The sequence below is a fragment of the Cydia amplana genome, chromosome 10 (assembly GCF_948474715.1).
Source record: "Cydia amplana chromosome 10, ilCydAmpl1.1, whole genome shotgun sequence".
NCBI classification, from domain to species: Eukaryota; Metazoa; Arthropoda; class Insecta; order Lepidoptera; family Tortricidae; genus Cydia; species Cydia amplana.
Genome location: NC_086078.1, coordinates 16569448 through 16597129, shown reverse-complemented (window position 1 = coordinate 16597129; position 27682 = coordinate 16569448). Strand labels below are relative to the sequence as shown.

The 27682-nt window shown below is 38.0% G+C and overlaps 2 protein-coding genes and 1 long non-coding RNA gene across 3 annotated transcripts in view; 1 reads left to right on the top strand and 2 right to left on the bottom strand.

Annotated features, from left to right (window-relative positions):
• Positions 1-5839: 5839 nt before the first annotated feature.
• Positions 5840-16715, bottom strand: LOC134651401 (uncharacterized). The gene is made up of 2 exons (XM_063506501.1): positions 16647-16715; positions 5840-7747 (listed from the first exon to the last, which is right to left on the bottom strand). Exon 2 carries the CDS (start codon positions 7173-7175, stop codon positions 6210-6212), a length of 966 nt encoding a protein of 321 aa, XP_063362571.1. The 5' UTR covers positions 7176-7747; positions 16647-16715; the 3' UTR covers positions 5840-6209.
• LOC134651505 (uncharacterized) overlaps positions 8669-27682 on the top strand; it is a 310205-nt gene continuing 291191 nt past the window's right edge. The window contains exon 1 of the long non-coding RNA XR_010097111.1: positions 8669-8814. This is a non-coding gene — a long non-coding RNA (uncharacterized LOC134651505). The remainder of the gene's footprint in view (positions 8815-27682) is intronic.
• LOC134651866 (organic cation transporter protein-like) lies at positions 23777-27632 on the bottom strand. The gene is made up of 7 exons (XM_063506988.1): positions 27414-27632; positions 27019-27250; positions 26733-26817; positions 26368-26538; positions 25594-26235; positions 25116-25297; positions 23777-23935 (listed from the first exon to the last, which is right to left on the bottom strand). The coding sequence occupies exons 1-7, from the start codon at positions 27620-27622 to the stop codon at positions 23777-23779; spliced, it is 1680 nt and encodes a 559-aa protein (XP_063363058.1). The 5' UTR covers positions 27623-27632.

Here is a 27682-nt window from a genome sequence, read left to right as displayed (position 1 = left end):
ATTCTATAAGCAGGCAGGCAGTTGTGACAACTGATATTGCCTGTATCCAGTAATCATTGACAGTTGTCATTGACAAGTAGATGTATAGGTGTGCTTGTCTAGTTTATTTTTAAATTGGTTCACATTTTGTGCTGAAACCACATCTTCAGGGAGTTTGTTCCAAGCCCTCACTACTCGGTTGCTCAAAAAAATGCTTATATGGGTTACTGTGGGACTTATGCCTTTGTACAATAAAGAGTTTATACATACATACATACATACATACATACATAAGTAGTCTAGGCTGTCTGAAAGCCAAGTGTAGTGAAGACCGACCTTTGGATGGCCAAACATAACTGAAGATCACCACACGAGCTATTTTTGCTCCAAGTGAAGTCGCATGAGATCATTCAATTGTTACCTACATTTGTAGGTACACCAGAAGACCGGCTACACGCTGAGGGTGTTCCAGCTTCGATCGTGCCACTACGTGCACTTTTGTGGTGCACGTGCCGCGACCGCTGCAGGGGACCATCGAGTGCGCCGACCCGCCGAACGGTCCTGTTTCGGAGGTTCCGGAGCAAACTACCGAATCCGACACAAGATCAGACGATTCAACGGAGCCACGCCGTTTTGTCGCCTGATTAGTGTGTAGTTTTTAAGTTCATAAAGTGCATACACATATAGGTTAGTCTGTAAGGTATTTGTAATATGGGCCTTGTTGCCTGATTAAAATTTCTAAATAAATAGTTGATTAATTAGAACAGTGAGACTAAAATTCCTAGTGATTGAAAAAAAAAAAAAAAATATATATATATATATATATATATATATATATATATATATATATAAGTAAAGAAAAATGTTATGTTGCTATGCTACTTCGAATTTTGAGTAATACTTATAGTGAATATTAATTTATTGTTTTAATGTGTATTTATGGTAAACCGATATCTTGAAAATAATATATTACTAAAACATGAATCAAACAAAGAAGTAATGTTATATACCTACTATAATATTTTTTTTCCTTTCATGCAAGAATGTGTGTCAGTTTTGTTAAAGAGTTTTGTAATGAATGTGATGTGAATTCGATTAAGTTGGGTATGGGGCCATACACTAATTATTTAGAATGGCCGAGACATATCGGAATGAGGACATTCCGATTGCAGAATGGCCGACTGTTAGCATCCTCCTAAAACTCGTTAATTCAAATTGTAATATTAAAAGGGTAGTAGCTGATTTATTACCACAAAATGGCGGTAGGGTGCGCAGGCGGCCATTAGACGATCGGGGCTGAACTCAAGAGGCGATACGGGGCATATTGAAGGGAAAATCAATGTATCAGAATAATGAAAATACAAAGCACTGCTTTTAAAAGGATGTTGTCTTATTTAACCAAGGACGGTTAATACAATGTCAATTTATGACCTGTCTTTTGCCGGCTAATTTATTATATCATGTGGGTTAGGGGTTACCTTAGTCTATGAACGCTAGCACTAACTCTAGAGTCTGTTCGGAAAGAGAAGAGTCGTAGAATGTATTGAGCCCCATACATTCCACGACTCTTCTCTTTCCGCACAGAGTCTATAGGTAATATTCGGGTGTCGACTGCGGCTGCAACTGTTGCGTCATTGCAGGCGGCATCACCGCTGTAAATGTCAATATCATTTATAAAATGAGTGACTTTCGCCGCCGCATTATTGCCAAATATGACGTTCGATCCGTCACTCATTTTATCACCCAGGTAATCAATCGACAGGTACAGTACTGCGTCAAGGTCGCAGCAGTAATGTTGCCACGGTAATGCAGCGGTAGTTGCCATCTGAACGTCATCTTTTGGGTGGCAAAAACGCGTTGCTGACCCTTTTATACCTGAAAACCCTATTTTTGAAGGAATCATTTAATCGCAAGATCAGATACAAATAATTAATGCATTGTGACCGTGATAAATGACAAAATATCACCCATAATTCTCAAAGAATAAGCATTTGAATATTTTATGCACCAACCGAAATGCTTTTAGTAAATGGGCAATGAACGGGTGTAAATTGTATGTTATCTAGATTCAGCACGAAGCTAGATTTCTTAACAAGAAACAAGTCTTGGCACTTTATAAAATGAAATAGGTAAGTATTTAATATTAGTTGACACTTTAGTGATTGTACTCGTTCTCATAGATTTGAACTGCAGATTAAAAACAATTCTGTTCTTGTACCTATTTGCACAATCATAGTTAAGGCAATTCGTTCGTATTTATTGATTTTTTTCATTTTTACTTATGAATAATTATGGTGACCTATAAACAAAAATTGATAGTTGTTATTTTGTTTTCAGTGCTCGAGACCGAACTCGAACGGCATTTTCGAATTCTTCGACATTTTTTGGTGGGATGATGAAGATGATAGATAAAATTTTTTATCCTATGTTGCTTCAAATGGAAAATTAGGTATATAGGTACGTTTTTTGAAGTGAAAACTTCTTTAGCGGCGCTGTGCACTTTTTGTGATGGGGAAAAAATGTTAAACTCGCGAGAGGTGTCACGTGACCGTAAGACGTAAGACGGACACGTGACCTGATCGAAAAACTGTTACTTCAATGTCATTGAGTTTTTCTTTATTGATTTAAATGCCATCTAGTGAGTTTCGCTCTAACTGTTATTAATATAACTCGAGTACTAACAGTGATGTGCTTAGGGGTTTCAAGTAATGCGACTAAATAACGCTATGGCGATGGCGTTAACCTCAATTATACATAATGCTGCTGACATTTTGCAATAGTGATTGAGTTTTCACTTCTGCCAGCACTCCCGGAGTGCAACCTGTTGTTTTTTTTTGTCAAAATCTAACGAAATCTAACGAAATTTTATCAAAATCTAACGAAATAAAATTGCCAGCAAAATAGAGTTTTTTTAGCTTACCAATTAATCTACCCTCCATGGTGCTAACTTATCGGCCCATTTTATAGTTGTCGTGCCACCGGCAAATAATAATAAACTCAGCTGGCATAAACGGACGTTATGCGTTTTTGTGGTCAATTTTCAAGGTCGTAAATTATTTTTTATCTCTATTTGAGGAAAAGCTTTCCAGTAATGGCTTTTTGATACAATATATACTTCCGATTGTAATAAATTTTAGTAAAATGTTACAAAATGGTGACTGCTAAGGTTTTTTCGGAAAGTTACGTTTACATACTCGTACCTCCTTGAATACGGTGTTTTCTATTTCTTTCAGATTTGGCATCTTAATTAGTGATTTCAGCAGGCATATTTTAATTATAATAATACATTTATTTTCTTTCGTTTTTAAGTTAATGAGCAGCGAACACCTACAAAGAGGAATAGAAGTAGGTATTATTTTCTGACAAGATTATACATGATATTATTTTTCGGAGGCTTTATAACACATAGGTATAAAATAATGAAAAATAAAGCATGCAAGCAGCGCATATTTTTTTTATTTTATAATAAGCGATAATGTCACCCTCCTCTACTTTTTTATAACTCAGTAGAACATCCCACTGGTTGGGGTCTCCTGTTGTTCCCCCACATCATAAAACCTCCAATCACCATACTAAGTACCTCATTTATGACCAACTAATTAGGTCGATTTAAAAAAAGTGCATTTTGAATCTGGAAGCTTCAGTGGACTTTTATCCAAAAACGCCGTATGTTACAAACGTATAGACACGGTATTTTAGTTTTCCTGTAAAAAGATGTTATTTTCGACTTTATTTCTATTGTAATAAGGTGGAAAATGCGTACGTTTAAAGTCGACGGTACCAGGAGCACATAAAACTCAGCAGTAGTTTTAATTAAATGTAATGTGAAGAGACACGGAAGGTGAGTTATGGGCGGGGTGATGCAAGGACGAAAAAAAAAAAAATTCCATAGGTACATAAATTACTTATGTTTCGTTCCTTCATTAATCATTATAAATAAAATATAAATAAAAAATTATAATGTCAATGAAAAATTGTAACGGAATGGAAATGAAAATTTTGGGAATCTCTTCGCACTTAAACCGCTGCACTGAACCGATATAATTTAAATAATAACATTTTGTACCTATGGAGATAGTCTGAGGAGTGAGTAGGTATTATATTATTAGGTCAGATGCCCGGAAAACGACATAGGATAGTTTATATTAATCTGTCAGCTCCCAGTGGCTCAAATATGAGCCAGAACGCTTATGGGTGACGCAGTAGCGTAGCTAGGTAGCCAAGGGCCCTGGGGCAAATAAAAAAATGGGGCCCCACTGCTATGTAAACTGATTAAGTTTTATCAAATAAAAATATGAAATATACAAATACTTCAAAAATGCTAAGCTACTTGCCCTGCCTTGCCCTGCCCTGCCCTGCAGTGCACAAAAAAGAGCTTTCTTTTTTGTGCACTGCAGGGCAGGTAATAATAGTATTAAACAGTAACAACATAAATTACAATTAATACTGGGTGTAGGTTTGGTTTGGCTAATAAAACGAAATAGAGAAGATTCAAGGGTTTATTATATAATGGTCGGGCCTAACAACTGACTAAATAACAATTATATTTACAATTTTTTCCTAGCTTTAGTTTTCGCAAAAGTATCAATGACTTCGTTTAAATCCAGGCTTGATGCGGTTTTGTTTTCAATTGCTATTAGCGATAAATGTCGGAGTCGAGTTTGGCCCATATTATTTCTTAAATAATTTTTTATTATTTTTAATTTGCTAAATGACCTTTCAGCTGCTGCAGAAGTGACAGGAATTGTAAAGAATAATAACATTGCTGTAAATACTTCTGTTAGGTCGCATTCTAGCACTCCATATTTGCTCATTATTTCCTTACATAATTGGTGAACAGTCCATGCTTGAGTTAGTTGAGGTAAAACTAGGTGGTAAATATTAATAAATTGAAGTGAAAAACTAGGGCCTATTATATCTGAATATTTTCTTTGGAATTCGTCACACTTTTGTAATAAAGTTGCTTCATCAACATGTAATAAAATAGTTGGTGTTAGAAAATCGAATATATGACAGACTGCACTCATACCAATAAAACGTGTATCTAATTGAGATATTACTGTGTCTAGTACATTATTGAAAATCTCAATTTCAAATATTTTTTCTCGGTTTGGAAATCGGTGATCAGCAGCTAATTCATCAAAATGTTTTTTAACTTTTCTTTGCCTTTTTTCTTGAAAATGGGTATCAATACCATATTTTCTTGCAGTTTCACTGGCTTTGCACTTGAATAATTCGAAATCATTTCTATAAATTTGCAACTTTGCTTTGGTCTCTGCTAAAACTTTACTCGCCTCGCCCAAATTAATGTCGCATTTTTGTAAAGTTTTGGATGCATAATTGATGTCGTTCAATACACTGTGCATGAATTCGCAAAGCAACACGAACTCGAAATTTAGCATTTTTGTTTTAATACTCTCTGCTTCACTACGCTCATCTTTATTAGGGCTCTTTAGAACTATTTCTGATAATGCTTTGATAATATCAAAATAACGAAGTTTTATTGCAGATATCGTATTGACCCTACTGGACCATCTAGTCGGATTTAGTTTTTTTAGAGTGGTGTCCGATTCACCAGTGAATTTTGACAGTAGATCCCAACGTTTGATGCTGTTTCCGAAAAAGTTATACAAATCTTGCAACGTTGCGAAAAAAATCTGTATTCCCACACAACTTCTAACGGCATCATTTATCACCAAATTTAAATTATGAGTGGCACAATGTACGTACTCTGCGTTAGGCTGGATATCCTTAATATGTTTTTGTACACCATTATACACACCACTCATCACACTGGCTCCATCATAGCCTTGCCCCACACATTTTTTTAAATCAATATTTTTGTCGATAAATAATGTTGTCACTTGGTTGACTAAATCTACTGCGCCATGTTTGATGGCTGCATAAAAGCCTAGAAACACTTCTTTTACTTCTATATCAATTGGCTGTCCATTTTCCGATCTGGTTATTACTGCATACCTCACAACAATGCTTAGCTGATCTACCTTCGATACGTCCTGTGTCGTATCCATTATGATGGCAAAAAACGGTGACGCTCTAATTTGTTCTAGTAGATGGGTTTCGAGTTTGGTCCCCAAGGTCTCAATCATTTCATTTTGAATTGTTGCACTCAGATATCTTGTAGATCCTAAAAACATAAAAAAACACAATTTCAAAAAAGTCCTGATAAACAGTTAATTATTATAAACAAAATAAAACGATAAAAAAACTTAGAAATAATTATTATTACCTTTGGGCATATCCAATACTTGCCGCAAAATGTGATCATATCGGGCGACAAGCTCTACAACGGATAGAAAATTTCCGTGGTATCCTTCCTGACTTAAGTCTTCTTGATGTCCTCTCAAAGCCAAAGAACCCTTTGCTAGGGTAAGTATGATATCGAATAACCTTTGAAGAACCATTCTCCAAAATGATGCTTCTTTGCGAATTTCATTTTCAAGTTCCTTGTCGATAGTATTAGTATCATTTTTTTTCCAAAATTCATACACAGCACATGCTTCTGAATGGCCACTCGAACAACTGTGTTGTTTAATTCTTTCTGATAAATGCTTCCAATCTCGAATTCCCGTACACCAAACATTATTCCTTTGTGAAGCAAATAACCAGCAGGGTTGACAATAGGCAGCGTCTAGTATTTTGGAATAACACAACCAAAAACGATTAACTGGCCCATATTTAGAACATGAAACGTAGTACGATTTTGAAAAACACCTATTGTTCTGGTTGATGTCTGTTGGAAAAGGTCCTGAAGGCTGTAAAGGCCCCATATCAATAATTTGACGTTTTTCGTTATCACTTAATATTTTGTTCGTGAAGTTTCCCAAGTCATAAGAAGATTTGTCGTACACATTTTCGAAAAATGTAGAGGTCTGTGGTTCCTCCAAACCCTCCGCTCTTATGTGTGTCATGCAAACATCATCCACGTTCACATGATCGGCGGCGGAGGTATCTCCAACTGCAATAATTGTCGAATTTTCTTCAGTAGGCTTCTCAACCAACACTGCAGTTACCACATTATTTGAGTCACTATCAATAGAAATATTTTGGCCAGATGTACTTGCAGAAGGCTGACTAAAAAACTTGTCAATTTTGGGCAATTTTTGTTTACTATCTTCTCTTTCTTGGCGTTGTTTGCGTTTAAATGCACCACTGGGTTTCTTATTTTTATCCATAATTTTAGTTTTCTAATTTAATTAAACAATACAATGTTAGATTGTGCTCGAGTAGGTAGGTACTCACTGTTCACTGACGACGTTAAAAGTAAAATAAAAGGAAAGAGAAACACAATCATACGCTACAAGTGTCGTTGGGGAATCCCCGGAAAAAAAATTTATCACCGTTAGTGTTACCACATTTAACGGTGAAGACCATGAACGATCTCCTGCCCGCGGACCTGAATCAATGTACCAACTGCAGCCACTGACTGACTTACATTTTTTCACGATATTTCGCGTTATACAATAATACAATGAGCTGTAGCCGAAATCTATAGATTTGACACGATTTATTGACTTAACGGACATCAATATGAGTCTCGGAGTAATTAACAATGGAGCCGCCATTAACAGGCGTACCCCTCTGTCGAAAATAGGCGGCCAATGGTCAACCTCATGTCAACCATATGTATGGACTGACTTTTATCTGACATGACGTAGTACCTATACATTTGATGTGCCCCTCCCCCGCAAAAAACGGCAGACTATTTTGTACCGAAAATTTTAGACATGGCGTCTCCGTTTATATCCTCCAAGATATGAGTGGTAAAATCAAATAAAATTGAACCACTATATTGACCAGTACAAAAAAGTTTATTGACATTAGCTTACTAATGCCGGCTACATACGTAACGATAAATCGTAGCGATAAAACTGTGCAGTCCGAACTGCGCAGTTTTATCTGCCGTGTGTATGACAAATCGTTACGATAATCGACAACGATTTGTCATACACACGGCTGATAAAACTGCGCAGTTAGGACTGCACAGTTTTAAAGCTACCATTTATCGTTACGTGTGTAGCCGGGGTTACTCCTGATACAGAATTAATTTTTTAACCGTTCTCGAAAAAAAAATCTTAATAGTGGTAACAGACTATCGCACCGCACCAAGGTCATTGTGCGACGCACCCATAAGTAAGAGCGAGAAAGCGATATCTCTTTCTCGCTCTTATCGGTGCGTCGCACAATGACCTTGGTGCGGTGCGATAGTGTGTTATGGCCTTAACTCGAATTCACAATAAAACGCACATCGATGGATAATAAAACGCACATATCACTATCCGTCAAATTGACAACACTGCCAACCTACAGAAAGAATTTAGGGGAATTCCCTAGGCATAACTTTTGAATTTCTCTCAACTGAGTTGCCATGATTAAAGTGGGGTTGCAACCTGTCATATTTATTCTGAAAATGGGAGAAATTTCCAAAAGTTCAGTTCGATCGAGATTTCTGGTAATGATTCGAGGGCCCCCTGAGCTTGAGGGCCCCGGGGCACTGCCCCGCCTAGCCCCTAGGTAGCTACGCCGCTGGGTGACGTCATATCGTGGGATTCGACAGGTTCATTATCATCATTTTACAAAGAGGAAGTCGCCGAGTTGAAACATAATTTAAAAAAGCCAAAAGCCCATGGCTTTTTAAAATAAAATCTTAAAAGTTTCGAAATTTTTTGGTCTTTTTTTATGATATAGGAGGCAAATGAGCAGACGGATCACCTGATGGTAAGCGATTACCGCCGCCCATGGACACCCGCAACACCAGAAGGGTTGCAAGCGCGTTGCCGGCCTTTAAGATGGGAGTACGCTCTTTTCTTGAAGGTTTGAAGGTCGTATAGGTCCGGAAATACCGCAGGCGACAGTTCATTCCACAGTTTGGCTGTGCGAGGCAGAAAGTTTCTGGAGAAACGCACAGTTGAGGACTGCCAACCATCTAAGTGGTGAAGATGGTAATGTTGTCGGGTCTTGCTTGGGTATTGAATATTAAACCTGGAATAGGTACCAGAATTTAATGAAAACAAAAAGGAACAAACAAACAACGTAACAATTATAATATAGGTAACATTAACCACTATTTACGCGAAGCGCAATCAAAGAAAACAATGCGCTGGAAAACCGAAGTTTTGTTGGAAAGGAAAACATGTCCAGTGCAACTTTTATCCACGGCTGCTTGCAGTGCTGCGCTGCCGCCGAATGGTAGAACGCCGTAAGGCAGAAAAACTTGGATTGGGAAAATGAACTGAAACATGTTGAATTATCTATCGCGGCAGTAGTCATAAAATGTTTTTGATTTTTAACCCTAAACTTGGCTTTGTATCTTATAATGCCTTTATTTTTATAGGTAGGTACCCTTTTTTGTATTTTGTTGAATATACTTGCTTTTTTTTGCTCTATGTATTAGGCGCAACTGACGAGGCTAGAACGTACGTTTTTTTATTTGACATCTTTAGCGTTTACAGAACATTTGGATTAAGTTTCTACCGTTATGCTCGTTAAAATTTGAACATTATATTCATCCTATATGTATTCGACGTGTTTAATGATAGATATATATTGCAATTGATTTCAACATAGTTAACAAATTAAAACTAAGTATGTACTTTTTTTTGCAATGTGCCCCGATTTTTGTCAATTTTGCGGCCGCAATGCAATCGGCAGCAGTGCTGTGGTACATTATACAGCAGCAATAACGCTGATGTATTCTAAATCCGAACGGTACCCTAAAACTACACAAAACGTTAGTTACAGCACTTACAGCACTTTACCATTCGGCGGCAGAGCTCGCGAAGTTTGCCTTCGGGATATTGTAAAGTTCAATTATGTAACACGTTCCGCGGATAGTAACAATAATTCTGCCGTATCTTAACCAGATAATATGTATTACGGCTGCTGTAACATTAGCGATGAAGCTGATTCTGTAATAATTTACTGAATCAAGCGTTACTTTACGAAAATTCATAAATATTAATTGAATCATTTTTTTCCAATGCATTGAAAGCAAGGCTGCTTGTGGCGAGCTGTTGGGGAAAAGTGACCCCAAGCCCCGCGTACCCGAGTGCTCCTAGGGAGGTTCTGTCACCCGGCAAGTTTCAGGGTCCCCTACCACTGGCTTGCCTTAGCTGGTCGTCCAGAGCGGAGTCACAAGCGCTGAGTTCTTCAGCGATAGCGGCTCACGTTGATTAGCGCTCAAATACAATTATGGGTTTATGTCATGTCTTAAGACATTCAACTTGCACTTATTGCTGCGCGTCGCGAGATGTCTCATAATTACGACTCAAGGTCATATCAAAATAAGATACAAAATATTATATAGTTAAATCAGAACCAGCATCGTTATCTTTATTTCTGTTTATCTCAGTTTAAGCTGAGATTTTCTGCAATTGTTTTGTTTAAACTGCTGTATGCGGTCGTTTTCACTATCATTATCTCTGACAAGTTTATTGTTAAAAGGCTTTAGGTAGGTCTTCATATTAATTTTGTAGTCTCCATTAGATCATGTGACTGTTACATAATGAAAGGCATTAAAATAAGAGTGTAGGCTTAAGAAACGAGCTGAACGCGACCCTATATTTTATTTAAGTAACTGATCAATATGTATGTGTACCCTGTCATTAAAATTTATTGTCATTACTAGTGAGACTCAAGAGCATAACTTAAAACTGAATAAATATAATATATGGCTCAAAAATAATTAAAAACCTGCTCACAAAATTTCACGAGAATCGGTTGAAAATTGTGACCTGTAAAGAAAAACATCCGGACATGCATTCAACATTCATGCATTGGGCATTTTTGCCCAAGCTGAAACGGAGACCTTCGCCATCGCTAGGTCAACGACATGTACATGGTCTGTCTGTATGTCGTTTGACCGATATTGTCTAATGATGTTTACGTCCCTAAAACCCATAAACTGTAGATACAAACAATGTGCCAGTCATAAAACAATCATCAACTCAATTGAGGTTCTCATGAGGCGTAACAGGCTAAATGTGTCGTTACTTACGCAGATGGCTCGAAGAGCAATATCAATTGGGCCTCTAATGAGATCTAGTATAGACTGGGAGTTGTTAGGCAAAAGTGTTATACCGCCGCCAAAAGCCGCTCCCATATACCTAATCGCAGTTACGTTGCTATTTGCTATTGCGTTGTATTTTAAAGCGAAATATCTGGGAGACCGAGGTTTGCTCTGAAAGCATATAAAAACACAAAAAATCGCATTTTCCCAGAGATAAAACCTAGCTAGATCGATTTTTCGCTCCCGAAAACCCCCATATAGCAAATTTCATCAAATCGATCTAGCTAGGTCTTATCTCTGGGAAAACGCTCATTTTTGAGTTTTTATGTTTTCCGAGCAAAGCTCGGTTTCCCAGATATTTGCTCGTTTGAAGCCTTTGAAGGTATAAGATGAAACTTCGTATGAACATTTACGTAACATTATATAATCTAGTTTCGTTGCTAAATTGTTTACAAAGAAAATAGATCAAGTATTAAGCTCTAATTTCTCTGTTTTAATAGTTAATTATAATTCTGCAGGTACCTAGTTAGAAAGACGGCAGAGCCGACCTGGCATAGAACCGCCACATACAGAACAACATGGAAATCCATAATAGGCATATGTTCAGCAGTGGACGCAAATATGCTGAGAAGTAGAAGAAAAAGTACCTAGTAATTTAATTTTACAAAGTTTCTTGTGTGTATAATTTAATTCCGGTAATTATAACACCCTATTGGCTACTAGAAATAACGTTTTCATATCTATTAGAGCAGTGTCAAGCAAAGCAGTTATATTTATAGTTAGTCTGTCTCATTTCAAACATAGACAGAGAGAATCATACTACCTTTGTCTTACACTAGTACTAGCACCCAAAAGAAAAGGAAGAGTATAGTTTTTTTTTGGTTTGACCAACTATACGTGCAATATATTCTGCTGCAAGTGTGCGACCAGCTTAAAAAGAATAACCGCACTAAAGTCATTTGCGAAAAAGAAAAAAAACTAAAAAGGTTTACGGGAGCATAAACCGCGCGTGCGGTGATACACATCCTGATATCTTTAAAGAAAGGGTGGAAAGCTTTTACCTTATCATCCGTGCACGTAAGGCTTAGACTAAGGCCTGAGTGGACGCTCGGAGCGGAGCGTTCGGCGGGGCGTGCAGCGTGGCGTCGGGCTCACGCGTGATGTGAGCAGCGTGCACTAAGGCCGCTCCTATACGCTTGATTTGTTTAATATGCACGCCGCACGCCCCGCCCCGCTGCACGCCCAACTCGAGCGTCTACTCAGGCCTTACACTTAAGGGGAGGTCATGTGAGAGGTTTGTAATTTCTCTATGGTTTTATAAATTACTAGCGACCAGCCGCGGCTTCGCACGGGTTAACAAATTATACATAAACCTTCCTCTTGAATCACTCTTTCTATTAAACAACCATATCAAAATCCGGAGTTTTAAAGATCTAAGCGACTTTGTTTTAAGTATAAAATAGTGTTTAAGTAGGTAAATATACTTACCTAATTTTATAATTTTCCAGACACATGAAATTATAAAAAGATATTGCATAGTATCTATTCCCGCCCTAATAGCGCATTTTTCTTTTTCCATAACGTCCCTGTAAGTTTCTGGGATGAAACTTCGTCACTTTCCCTTCTATAGATGTATAACTTAATCTATGCAAAATATCACGTCTATCCTGATGCTTTGCAGTTTTCTTATCCCAAGGGAAATGTCATTTTTCGGATAAGGAAGATGTCACTTTTCAGCTTTAACAAATGAAAAATCTAAAATTTGACAATGCAATTTAAACCTATACTGTAAGAAATAGAGTTGATTTTGCTTTGTATAAAAATTTAACTAAACAAAACAAGTGCAACTCTGTTCCAATTGGATATGATTTAAATTTCATCAAACTGAATAAGTACCTACTATAGGTAGGACCTTGGGTTTTACGAAGTTAAAATACATGGTCGCTTTTAGTAAGGATCAAACGCACGAATGCCATACCAGTGATAGAGCAGAGCGAACCTTAATTAAGAGCTACCGATTTGACTCCCATGTACAGTCAGCTGCAGATAAAACTGACCCTACTGCATACAATCTCTGCAGCTGACTGTACAGCGAGCTGCAAATGTCCATACCCACTTTATATACTTTTAATATAATTACTTTTACAGCTTGCTGTACTTATGTCCTTATGTGTTTTCTAATGTACAGCCTATATTTGTACTAAGGTAAAAGCCTTTCTGAATGCTTGTCCTATCAGCAGCTATTTCAGTTCACTGTACCTCGCTGTACCTACCTTGTTCCCTGTATCGTAGGCATACCTACCGACTGAAATACAGGAAAGATATAGTTTTTTACCAACTTTGAAGGAGGAGGAAGTTTTTTTGCAAAAAGAACCTGTCGTTGGGCTTATGTTTTCTAAAGGTCTACTTTAAAGATAGTTAGAGTTAGACCAAGAAAATTCTGCAACGATTTTGATAGCACACACACAGTGCAAGTGTTATTTTATACGTCATAATTGTACCTATAGAAGTTTGACGTTTAAAATACCTAACACTTGCACTGCGTGTGCTATCAAATTCGTTGCAGACATCTTGGTAACTCTAGTAACCTTTTTGAAGTGAAATCTTCTTTAGCGGCGCTGTGCACTTTTTGAGGTGGGGAAAAAAATGTTAAACTGGAGATAGCGTAAGACGATCACGTGACCGTAAGACGGACACGTGACCTGATCGAAAAACTGTTACATGTGTCATTGAGTTTTTCTTTATTGATTTAAATGCCATCCAGTGTTTCGCTCTAACTGGTAATATAACTCGAGTACTAACAGTGATATGCTTATGGGTTTCAAGTAATGCGACGAAATAACGCTAGATGGCGTTAACCTCAATTATGCATAGTGCATTTTGCACTAGTCATTGAGTTTTCACTTCTGCCGGCACTCCCTGAGTGCAACCCGTTGTTTTTTTTTTCAAATGATTGTTTTGTGAGTACAGTGCATGCTATCGGCGTCGTGTCGTTCACTTAGCATATCGCCGGCCGCCGGCTTTTTGTGTTCTAGGCGACGGTACACGCTCCGCCACACTGCCGGCTGTTCACGTGTAGACTACTACATGTACCTATCATCATTATAACTTAAGAGCTCTGCTCTTATTGGTGGAGTAACTTAGTGTATCGTCGACCGTCGGCTTTTTGTGTTTTAGGCGTCGGTACACGCACCACCACACTGCTGGCTGTTCACGTGTACCTACCATCATCGTCATCATAACTTAAGAGCTCTGCTCTTATTGGTGGAGTAACTTAGCGTATCGTCGGCCGTCGGCTTTTTGTGTTTTAGGCGACGGTACACGCTCCGCCACACTGCCGGCTGTTCACGTGCAGACTACTGCCTGTACCTACCATCATCATCATCATCATAACTAAAGAGCTCTGCTCTTATTGCTGGAGTAACTTAGCGTATCGTCAGCCGTTGGCTTTTTGTGTTTTAGGCGACGGTACACGCTCCGCCACACTGCCGGCTGTTCACGTGCAGACTACTGCCTGTACCTACCGTCATCATCATAACTTAAGAGCTCTGTTCTTATTGGTGGAGTAACTTAGCGTATCGTCGGCCGTCGGCTTTTTGTGTTTTAGGCGACGGTACATGCTCCACCACATTGCTGGCTGTTCATGTGCAAAATACTACATGTACCTACCATCATCGTCATCATAACTTAAGAGCTCTGCTCTTATTGGTAGAGTAACTTAGCGTATCGTCGGCCGTCGGCTTTTTGTGTTTTAGGCGACGGTACACGCTCCGCCACACTGCCGGCTGTTCACGTGTAGACTACTACATGTACCTACCATCATCATCATAACTTGAGAGCTCTGCTCTTATTGGTAGAGTAACTTAGCGTATCGTCGGCCGTCGGCTTTTTGTGTTTTAGGCGACGGTACACGCTCCACCCAGCATATTCGTTCATTGGCTCCACCACACTGCCGGCTTTTGACGTACCGTTTACCAACTGCCTCAGGTACACTTAAAGTCTCAGACAATTAAATTTTAATACGAGTATTAGACTTATTTAACAAAATTATATTTAATTAAAATTATATTTCATTTGTATAGCTTGCAGTTGCGCTCTCTCTGAAGGGTTTTCACGGAAGGCCAGCGTCGGGGACTTCGAAGGTTCCTTGACATGAAGCTGAGTGGAGACCATTTCACTTTATAAGTAACTAATCTATGTTAGTGTGTATTAGTTAAGTTTAAATTACTTAAGCGTTTTTGAAAAAAGCATCCTCTAGTCTATTCTATTTAACCAATCGTTTCGTGAACAGTTACCATTATTCCCTTTCGTGATTTCTGGCTTTGTTACGTCGGAATGTCGTTTAAAATATTTACGAATATACTTGCAAAATATTTTATTTAATTCCATATTCCGTGAACAACGGCGTCGATAAAGCATTATTATTCGACTTATTTATTTGTTTGGATTCCATCGTGACTGGAAACGGGTTTACCGTTAATTTGTTCTATTATTAGTTTTTCCCATGTTAGGATTTAGACTTGGAAATTTTAGTTCCGTGTTAAACTTGGTAAATTTCGTGTAATATGGTAGATGGCGCTGAAAGCATTTGGTAAGTTGCATGGAGCCAAGTTCAGACTTAAAACTTGTTACGGTTTTGATCTTATTTCGATACAACCTTGAATATCACTCACGCTGATTTGTGCATGCGAAATGAAATGAAAATTATTGTGCGTGCGATCGTCAAGTTTGTATCAAAACTATTACAAATTGTTAAATTAGATTAGAATTGACCGGGTGTGTTTTGGCGAGCTATTTGTTTTATTTTATGGTTTTTTGCATTTTGTTGACAATAAAAATAATACTTAGTTATAATATTGTCAATTTATTATGCACCATACACAGCTACTCGTATAATTATATACCTAAGAGCTGGTGGCCCAGCGGTGAGAGGTAAGAGTGTGCGACTTTCAATCCGGAGGTCGCGGGTTCAAACCCCGGCTCGTACCAATAAGTTTTTCAGAACTTATGTCCGAAATATCATTTGATATTTACCAGACGCTTTTCGGTGAAGGAAAACATCGTGAAGAAACCGGACTAATAAGGCCTAGTTTACCATCTGGGTTGGAATTGGAAGGTCAGATGGCAGCCGCTTTTGTAAAAAACTAGTATCTACGCCAATTCTTGAGAATAGTTGCCAATCGGACCCCAGGCTCCAATGAGCCATGGCAAAATAGAAAACGAGGAAGATGATGACACAACTATAATTTTGACATATTCAACTATATATTATTTATAAACGTCTGCTAAGTTAATCAGCTGATGATCGTCGTTTGTCCCTCTCTCTGGCATAACGACAGACAGGGACAAACGATAATCATCAACTGATTAAGTTAGCAGCCGTTTATGAATAACGCCGTTAGTGTTACCACAATTTCCGTGGCGTTACCACAAGTCCCGCGGCGTTACCACGTCGTAAGCGAAGCGCTGAAACTCGCCCGGCGTGTGAAAAATTATGTGTCGCGTAACGCTTTCACTTTCCGCGTGACGCGAGGCCTGCGAATAAATCAACAGCTAAAATACACAACATGGATTATACTTGTCACAGATCACTAGTTCGGATTAGTACGGATATGATGGTCGTTCTTGTCTACGTGACAGTGTGATAAGATAAAACGGTGTGCGTCACTTTCTATCCCAGGGTGTTAAAAAGTGACAGTTATTTTATCCATCCATAATACGCCTGCAGTACTTAAAACATGTGAAAAACCACGCATAAATCGTTATTAATGCCTTTCCACTGAGGCGGGGATAAGAGGAGATGTGCCGGAATCCCTTCTCCGATCCGCCGCCTGAGCTTAGTCCTCATTTTCCTCTCTGGATATTAGCATAATTTAAAATATTTTGACACAATTTGATGTATGTAGACCAACTGCACCTATGCCCCTTCGTTTGATTTTTTTATTATTATAAGAGCTTTTAAAAATGTGTAATTATAGAACATGTTTTTGGTCCTAACTCTTACAAATATCAAAAAATCTAACGAAGGCGCATAGCTATAGTTAATAAACACCTAATATTTATAAAATATTTACCCAAATGTCAAATGTCCAGAGAGGAAAAAAATTAGGACTACGTTTGTACATAGAATCGGTCGTCCACTTTCCTTTTAACAATGAGGAGTCTACTGTAGACACGTAGTCTTGTAATAAGCCTTGGTGGCTTAGCGGTAAGAGCGTGCGACTTTCAATCTGGACGTCACGGTTTCGAAACCCCGGCTAGTACCAATGAGTTTTTCGGAACTTATGTAGGTACAAAATATCATTTGATTTCGGTGAAGGAAAACATCGTGAGGAAACCGAACTAATCCCAATTAGGCCTAGTTTCCCATCTGGGTTGGAAGGTCAGATGGCAGTCGCTTTCGTAAAAACTAGTGCCTACGTCAATTCTTGGGATAAGTTTCAAGCGGACCCCATACTCCCACGAGCAGTGGCAAAATGCCGGGATAACGCGAGTAAGAAGAAGAATGAGGAGTCTACATGACGAAGTCTATGCCAAAAATACACATTGTGGATAAGCCTAGGGCCCACTCACTTAAAAGTCGTCACAAATGATTAATTTGGGTGATTAAAACGAATTAGGTTAATGTGTGGGTTCAAACGCGAACCCTTTTTTCCTTCGTGCCTTGCCGTTTTATCTGATCGCATTAATCACAATTTCAGCCCCAATTAAAAGCAGTACAATGCTGTACTTTTGAAAAGGCAGTAAGTGTAAACGGGGTTTAAGTGTAGTTACTGCGTTTTGATTTGGGGGAGTATTTTGGGTGGTTTTATGCGGTAAGGAACCAGCCGTTTAATGTGGTATTTTCGCAATTATGAATTTGTTTGTAAGGTTTGAACTCAATCAAGAGTTAATGTAGGAGACTAATGATAAGGTCGAATGTGTCATCTGAAAATTATACTACCTACTAGAAAAGCCTCCCTCAAGGTTCTCCACGATGGTAGGTCGTCTCGTATGCTGGTTACTGCAATCTCAACCTGGCCCCTATTTCAGCACGGTGACAGGTGCGACAATTCGACAAATGTCACTGTTGCTGACGTCACAGGCATCCATGGGCTACGGTTACCGCTTACCATCGGGCGGGCCGTATTTCTGTTTGCCACCATCATTGTATTATTTAAAAAACTTTATTATATCGGCAAAAAACAGGTATTTCTCTTGCGCAGTTTATGAAAAAATGAAAATGAAAATGAAAAAAGTTTATTGTATAAATTTAGACATAATCACGTCCCTGTGTCCTGATCTAGGAAACCCTGTGTTACAGGACCCAGTTTCGTTACTTATACTAGTTTCTTAATCTATATATTGGTAGGTACAAATTGTACAGAGAGTTACACTGTGTGTGTGTGTGTGTGTGTGTGTGTGTGTGTGTGTGTGTGTTAGTGTGTAAAAATGCATACTATAATATTTATGATAAGGAAGTATTATTTCAATGTTATTATTATAAATTTATGATGATGATGATGACAATTGTCACAAGATTTAAAAGAACTTTCGGTAATTCTTGACAAGAAATGAGTTCTGTGTCGGAATTTCGTGACAATTAATTGTCGTTTCTTGTGACAATTGTCATTATAGCTTCGCAAAATAAGTATTTATTTACTGGCGATATAATGGAGTTTTATTTAAATTAAAATGTTGGCGGCAAACAAGCACACCGCCCGTCCAATGGTAAGCGGTTACCGTAGCCTATGGAGGCCTATGACGTCAGTAACAGTGATGTCGACAATTGTCGCACCTGTCACCGTGGTGTCGCACCTGTCAGATTGTTGTTCGACGTTGATGGAAGCTTTCTGGATTTTTTAAAATATCGTTCAATTACTATTTAGACCTCTGTCACAATTACCTTTTTATTAAAGGTTACATTCAGGCTGCGACTGCAAGCGTCGCTGCATCAGCGGAAAAAGGACGAAATTCAAGAAGATCAAATCTTCATCTCACCAGCATTTGACTCACGCTAGACCGGGCCCGGCCCGGGCCGGAGCTTCCGGCGCTCCGTTTTCTATGGAAAGCACGACGTGATCACCGATCAGCCGTCATAGAAAATGACATGTCGGACGCCTCGGCCCGGGCACGGTCCGGTCTAGCGTGAGTCATCCTTTATCATACTCGTAGCTGTACCTACCACCCCACTGTGAATGTTACTTTAAAAGTGACTAACAAAAATCACGTAAACACGTTAGAAAATGTATAGATAAGATACATAGCCCTAAACATAATTACATTTTGTTTGAGGGAGAGTGGTCATAACCTTTGCTCCGGGTCGTTTCTTATGAAAAGGTTGTCCATCGCGGTTCAACGTGGCAACGCGGCGAGCGTGATGGGCTCCTTTGCATCTGGAGGGGGGAGGTGAATTAGTATTATAATGATAAATAAATTTATTGTATTACATTTTTAGGGTTCCGTACCCAAAGGGTAAAAACGGGACCCTATTACTAAGACTCCGCTGTCCGTCAGTCCGTCCGTCCGTCCGTCCGTCAGTCCGTCCGTCCGTCCGTCCGTCCGTCCGTCCTTCCGTCCGTCCGTCTGTCACCAGGCTGTATCTCACGAACCGTGATAGCTAGACAGTCGAAATTTTCACAGATGATGTATTTCTGTTGCCGCTATACCAACAAATACTAAAAACAGAATAAAATAAAGATTTAAGTGGGGCTCCCATACAACAAACGTGATTTTTGACCGAAGTTAAGCAACGTCGGGCGGGGTCAGTACTTGGATGGGTGACCGTTTTTTTGCTTGTTTTGCTCTATTTTTTGTTGATGGTGCGGAACCCTCCGTGCGCGAGTCCGACTCGCACTTGGCCGATTTTTAATTTACACTATGAAATATTGCATAAATTGTGTAAAATAATTTCCCACTTTTTAGTTCGTAAAACAGACATGCCTCCTGCACTAAACCTTCCTTGTGTTTGTAAAACAGACATGCCTCCTGCACTAAACCTTCCTTGTGTTTGTTAAACGTCAAGAAGCGGCGGTCAGGGGTCACAAATCATTCCAACACCTGAGCGCGTTATCGCGTCGCCGCGTGAAAAATTGCCGGTCCCCGTAGCGCGTAATGACCGGCTTACACGAGGCAATATTTAAAAATATTACTATTGTGACAAGTGATTTGAACAAAAAAGTTGGCAAATAAAGTACAATAAGTTAAGTGTAATAAATAATTTTGATCATCTGTCATCTAAAACTTTATCAAGGATAAAGTTAGTTACAAAGTTTCTGTTAGTGCGTAAAAGAGCATTCTTACAGCATACATTAAAACGTAAAGTATAATACATAATTGTGTCTATTTTATTGAAACTTTTAGTTTGTGGTTATATGTTTATAATTTATATACATTTTACGCAGCAAAGCATTCTAACACCATAAATGAAAACTTAAAATATATGGTAATATTATTGAAACTTTTTGTTTCGGTTTGTGATAATGATTTAATCAGAAAATACTTTCTACAAGTTTGAAACCTTTCTATCCACAGCTAATTAAAATGTAAAGAGTGTAGTGTTACTAAAGCCTAGACCAAAACTTTGATACAAGTCACTAATTTACTTCAAGTTAATTACTTTAAAACTTTTGACTGATAAGGTTTTAAGTTAAAATAACTTTTAGCACTAGTTACTACTGACTGTACCTGTATATGCACTGGCTTCGTGTAAACCGGGCAATACAGTTTTTCACAAACGCGGGCACGGGCAGTGGCCGGTCATTAAAATAAATTGTTGACGACAACTGGCGAAACCCCATTGCCTATCAGAATATCGTAAATAAGGAAAATTTTACAATTTTAAACACGAAAAGGCATAAGCTACAAATTTATCGTAGCAATTTACTGTATTTGGATTTGGTGTAAAAGTTTCTAATTGATACGTTTCGTAACTTTGTTGTTTGAGTTTATGTCAAAGAATTCGATTTGATTGGATTACTTGGGTGAAAATGATTTATTAGAGTGAGTTGACAAGTTTTACGACAAAATTGTTGTAATTATGAGTTTATTAAGCAATTTAGAGCGATTTTCAACGTGACTTTACACTTTAGTACTTTACAATTGAGGTTCAGAGTTCAAGGCTCGGTTATACTCGTACCTATCTAATGTTTGACTGTTAATATCAACATGCAATAATATCACATTGGCCATCCAAAAAGGTAACGCTGCCAGCCTTCTGGGCACCATATCGCATGATGAAGGTGACCTGGGGAGCATTTTTTACTTATAAGTTTTGTTTAAGATTTGTTTTATTTTAGTTTTAATTTTAACGTTTAGTTTCTTGTACGATTGTATTTTTTTTGTGCAATAAATACCCTAGATGCATAGGTATTTCGAAGTTATTTATCATAATAAGTTAGTATGAAATAATTTATTTGTGACGTTACCTTCATAGTTTATAATTAATATCATAGTTCAAATGTTAGTCAAACTTTTCAACTCTTGAGTTAATATTATAATAACGAAATCGGAACACCAGCACTGGAAGCCGCCAGCAACATGCTGAGATGAGGCCATTTCGTGGCACTTTAATCTTATTTTGTGTTTTCTTTTATATTATGTATTGTTTGTGCTTACGAATAAATTATATTATATTCTATTCTATTCTAAATATAATGAAATATTTAACTCTATAACATGTTTTTATAAAACTGCGTTCCAAGTAATTCTCATCATCAAAGACAAATCAAAGCACCGTTAAAACCATTAAAGTATTTCAGAGACCGAATATTTAATATCAACCCTTCAAATATTTACCGTAACTTCAAAGTACGAGGAAATCTAAAAATAGTTATATAACCCTGTAATGCCATCGCTTTCAGAGTTACTTATATATAGACATACCAACCAGTGCAAACGTGACCTCTAAATTGTCCGTCCGTCTGTCTGTCACATTGCTAAATATCCTGAGAACTCCTTACGCTATTGATTTGAAATTCGGAATAGATAAGAACCTGGCTCACCCAGACGCATTGAAAGCGTTTTTGACGTGATAACGTCTTATAAATCGATGAACACCGGTAGCATGCACGAAAAAGTGTCACGTTGTGGACAGATCTCCATGGCAAAGTTGTGGACGGATCTCCATGGTAACGTATAAAAGTATGCAATTCTTCATCAATGTTTTCTTATGACGTCATCACGCAAAATTATCGTCCGTCAACCGACTTTACAGACAACCATTTTTTTTTAAATAAGTTGAACATAAAAGAATACCAGTCAACGATTGTCGGACTTTGACTGTCGTTTATGAACTTTATATTGCTTAATGCCATTCCATATAGACATTTGATCCTAAAAACAATCTGGATCGACCATAAAGGGGCCCATAAACCGCTGGACGATATCGGCCTGTCAGTTAGAACAAAAAGTTGACAGTTCTGAAGAAACTAAACTGACAGGCCGATATCGCCCGCCGGACTGTTAATCAGTGGACCTAGCCTATATTGCTTCGTCCGAAGCGAGAGTAAAGAAGGCAATATTAACAACAAACGAGTTCGGAAACACTTCCGCAACATAATTCAAGATGAATTCGCCGTGAGTCCGCTCAAAGAAAGGCAGGGTCAAACGGAAACCGTAATGCTAGGCCGGACCGAAGCCAAATTTGGTACGACTTGAGCCTTTGGTGAATTTTTAGAAGCCTGATTAAGTACTTATAGGGTAAAAAAGTAAATATTCTGTAAGGTCAATACGAGTAAGGGTCGGTTGCACCAAACTGTTTGTCATCGTTAAAGAGTTCGCTAAATGTTATTGTATAGAAAGTTTCATACTAAACCGCCGCGGCGCAGCGGGTGACGTTAATCAGTGTGTCTAGTGTGGATGGGTTCAACGGTTAAAACCTGAAAAGGTAACAGACAGACAAAGATACTATCGCATTTGAAATATAAGTATGGATATTATCAAGGTCATTGCACTACAAATACTAACAAGTACCTAGAAAAGAAGAAACATTATATCACTATACTGATTTAAACTTTCACGATTTTTACACATTATTAAAATGTCACTAAACCACAATAAACTAACAATAAACACAATTGAACGAACCAACTATTACGTCATTGTCCACCGCTACCAGCGATAAATAGTAGATTTTAATTAAGATGACAGCACAGCCCGATTGTACCGCCGTTTTTAACGCCCGCCATATTATCTGTGGCCGTCCTGTGCTCATAAAAGTGTTATGAGTTCATATCCAGACTGGCGCCGTAGACGGGGCCAGAGAAAACTACAGTGGATTTATTTCAAAATATTGTAAATTTCTTGGGAATTCAAATGATAATTTGAATTGAAACGAAAGGACATGATATCACGTGACAGGTTCTACATTAGTCTCCATTTTCCTGTGTCTGCCTCGTTGTCACACGTTTAGTAATTATCTTTCTTAGACAAGAAAGTAAAATATAAAAATAACAGTTGTTTTGAAAAACTTTAAAAATCTCGTTGCTTAAGCCTATTAGATTCACAGATCGGGTGAGAAACACCGTATGAGGAAAGTCATTCTGCGTACCTACCTAAGTATCTTTAAGTTAATACAATTTAAAATCATCATTTAATTTAGTTTTTAATATTTTTAAGTATCTGTTTATTTTCCCGGGAAATGTCCCCCTTGGCCCATAGTTTCTCTTAACTCTTAACACGCCTAACCTTATTAAACTTTTTCGCCATGCCAAATCAATTCTAGTCATTTCCGATTAATTAATTCTGATTCATTAATTCCATCACCCGATTAGCAACTTTCTAGCATATTTATTCAGCATCTCTCTTTTGGCCAATATCCGACGCTTCTTCCATGGTGTCAGGGAACTTGGCTCCAAGTGTTTCAGGTGTGATGAATACAAGGCAGCCTGAGATGAGAGCAAAGCTTCCAAACAGTACAAAAGGTAGTTCCTCGAATGTAGATTGGCCCTGTAAACAAATCATCATCATCATCATAATCATTGGCTTGCTGTTCTTAATAATATTTACATTGATCAAAAGTTATTCAAAATCATATATTATTCGTCAGTAATTCAGACAAATTTAAACATTCATAGTGGTCATTAGCCTACCAAGCCACCTTTTAGGTGATAACCTAATAGGCAAGGAATATTGTACTGCGTATTTTAACCGGAAAACATTTTGCCACAGAAAGCCATGGCATGACCAAAAGAGTCTTAAGCTATTAAGACACATCACTACTTCATTTATGTTTAACTGTCATCCCAAAAAAAGTACCATGGAAAAATATATATCATGCGTTTCAAATAAATTATCTGGAGCTTTTACAAACAGTTCAGAATATTTTGTATAAAATGCAATCAGATTTTACTTTCTTTAAATGGTGCAACCACATAAATGATACTTAATGGACATTAAATTTAGACTTAGATATTTATTATCATAGTATACAATAGGCTACATGACTAATTTTCATTTATGGTATCAATCGATCGGGTTTATTTTTAGGATCAAATGTCTATATGGGACCCATTGCATTAAAGTAACACAAAAGTCAGAAATTGTAGTCAAAGGCCGACAGTCGCACTTCACTCGCGAAACGCCCTATACAAAACGGCCAGAGGCCGTGACGTCAAGGTCTCTGGGATCTTGTAGTATGGACAAAACAAGAAAATTGCATTTTTGTCAGTGAAATATTGCGTTTATGTATATAGTTGCTATACAATATTTTTTTGGATGAAATGTAAGGAATTGAATGGTACCCTTACTTTTATCGTTTTTGGAAGTAAAAAAAACTTAAATTTTGAAACTTTCAGGTCCTTTATTTTTGTAATTTTTCAATATTTTATTTTAATATCCACATTATTGTGATAAATTGCTCGTTTGCTATCTATTTTACTAGATTTTGTTATAAAATTCAACATGTGTCATCATCCCTATTTCAATATAAATTATCCTAAACTAATCTACAGGAATTTATATTATAGATTTAGATTTATTTATTTCACGATAAAAATTACACTATAAATTTAATTTGCATCAATGTCGAAATTATGTTTATAGTTTGGATATAAGTTCCTTTCTGGAGAATTATTATTAATTAAATCGCTCGAAAATATGATCGATTTGACGACTGGGTCATCCTTACCATGGCTGGAGTAAGAGGAGCTAGAACAGAGCCGATTCTCCCAACCATGGAAGAGAAGCCCAAGAGGCTGTGGCGATGCCTGGTCGGGTACAGCTCTGCCGTATACACGTACACCGCTGCCGTTACCATTGCGATAGCAAACTGGCCAATTAGGTACACCGTCAGGGATATTCCGTAATAACCTGAAACCAAATATAGATTTTAAGGATAGGATCAATACACTCAATCCATATCGGTACTTTGATATTGATACTGAAATCAAATATGTGGAATACCTATTACGTTCAAGAATAGGTACTCGAGCGGTGAAAACTTCGACATGTTCTGTCAAACTAAAAACTGCTTGACGGGGATTGACTTACCGGATCATTTGTATTATAATCGCATTGATTTGTATAATTTATTTCTATGACTCAAAATCTTACTTTTAATAAAATTTCAGCAAAAATTACCTAATGTATACCTAAATTAGAATTACCTGGAGGAAGGAAGATGTATGTTGCTTGACAGATGGCGCATATCCAAAACGCACTGATAAGTACAGGCTTTCTCCCAATCCTATCCAACAAAAACATCGAAGTCCAGTATCCAGGAATCTCCACTGCCGACACAGCCACGTAGTTCAGATACCGGTTACCAGATATGTTAACAGCGTTGACCGAGAGGCCAAAATACACAAAAGTGTAAGTCATCCACCAAACGGGTGACACAATACATCGAATCAGGACATATTTATTCCTGATCACTTTATACATTAAGCAGGGCTCGTTTGGTTTTTCAACTGTTTTGAGAGCTTTCTTCCTCTTTTCTTCATTTATTGCTTTACTTAAAGCTTCTAAAGATTTTTCTGACAGGCGTGTTCCATTAAAGCGAGCCGCGGTTTTGAGAACACCCTCGGCGTCTTTGTAGCGACCTTTGCTCATGTGCCAGCGGACTGATTCTGGGACGAGCCAGAGTGAAAAACTGGTTATGAGCATTGGGCCATACAGGACCTGGGTAAGTTGACGCCAATCGTGAACCGCCCAAGCAACTAGACCCGTGTAGACGTTGCCAACAGAGAAGAATGTGTTTATGGATGCACCACCAACAACTCGAATGCGTGGGCCAACGAGTTCCATCACTGCATGTAATAAGAAATGCAAATATAAATCAATAAATGTTTGTAACATCTTTGATCAAGTTGTGTTTTGTTTTTGTTTGACAAATATTTAGTACTTTAGGTTTTAAAGTAAAACAAATATGAAAGTCTTACCCAAAATATAAGCGCTGGTGAAGACGCCAGAGCCAAAAGCGGACTCCAAGAATTGTAAGACAGTGAAGCTCACGTACGTATTAACCCAGGAACGAGTCAATCCTAGGGAGGCGCGTATGAGGGCGTTGACGGCCAGCGCTGTTTGCCTTCCCCAACGGTCCGACGCATATCCTGCAGTCAACATCAGATAATAGAAAAGAAAAAACAACAAGAACAAATTGTAATATCAAACAGCTTTTATCTTCCAATGACAAAATGGGATGATTACACGGTAAAAAAAAAATTCAATAACTGAGTACTGTTCTCAGTTTATAGATTAAGTAGTCAAAGCCTGCACTGCCTGTCAGCGTAAAAAGATAATTTACCTGTGATGGGTAGTGCAATAAGGGTGCCAATTTTACGCACGGACCCAATAAGGGAACGTTCCCACTCCTGGCAAGCCAGCCCAAACTGGAAAACCATGTTAATTATATCAATATATAAACAAGTGTAACAGACTCTCGAGAAAATAACTATCATTTTGACAGGAATTATTGAAGATAAATAAAAATCAACATACTTTTACAAAAAAAAAAATGCTAAAAGCAATTAATCGACGAGGAAGTCGGTCCTAAGACAAAAGTATCAATGTCATCGAAAACACGAACTCACAGTGTAAACTACGGAGTCAGTATTCTCATAAACAAATTCCTCACAGCCGACAATATGGTTAGAGTCGAAGAGTGTAGCGGAGCAAGTGGCGTTAGCAAAGATGTCGGCAGAAACATTAGCAAAGCGCCGGCAATTATTGAATGAGGTGCCAGAAGGCGGAACAGCATTCGTAATCCAAGATGGCGAAAACTCGTTGGTTTGTTCGCCTGATTCACACTCGGGAATAAGACATCTGTAAAGAAACGCTGAGGTTTTTCATTGCTCCTGATGCTATTATAGTCATCTCCCTAATTTTCTAACAATGTTTCGGATTACAATCAGATTTCAATATCTGCTTTTCGAAACTTTGGTTTTCTACTTCTTTTTCCTCAAATTGGATACATATACCTACATACCTGGTGTTTATCCTAGCCGTTGTGAAAACAAATTCTGAGGAAGCGATGCCACTAAATATCACTGCAAGTGCACACAACGCCACTGTCCGAAGCTGAAACCATCCAAACTGTCCAATATCTTCTAGTAAAATTGTGTCCAGATCTATTCCAGTCTTCGCTTCTATTTGTTTCATTTCAGCTTCATCAGGTTTGCTACTTTTCTCCTCCATTTCAACTTCAATATTTTCTTTTTAAGTATCAAGTGTCTGATAATTTTCAAGTACTTAAAT

What these genes read in the sequence shown, in the direction of transcription:
- LOC134651866 (XM_063506988.1), bottom strand. Translation starts at nt 27,622, where the DNA reads ATGGAGGAGAAAAGTAGCAAACCTGATGAAGCTGAAATGAAACAAATA. An exon ending in CTGACTCCGTAGTTTACACT is followed by an intron (nt 26,818 to 27,018) that starts GTGAGTTCGTGT and finishes ATGGTTTTCCAG; the next exon opens with TTTGGGCTGGCTTGCCAGGA. An exon ending in CTCCTCTTACTCCAGCCATG is followed by an intron (nt 23,936 to 25,115) that starts GTAAGGATGACC and finishes ATTTGTTTACAG; the next exon opens with GGCCAATCTACATTCGAGGA.
- LOC134651401 (XM_063506501.1), bottom strand. Translation starts at nt 7,175, where the DNA reads ATGGATAAAAATAAGAAACCCAGTGGTGCATTTAAACGCAAACAACGC.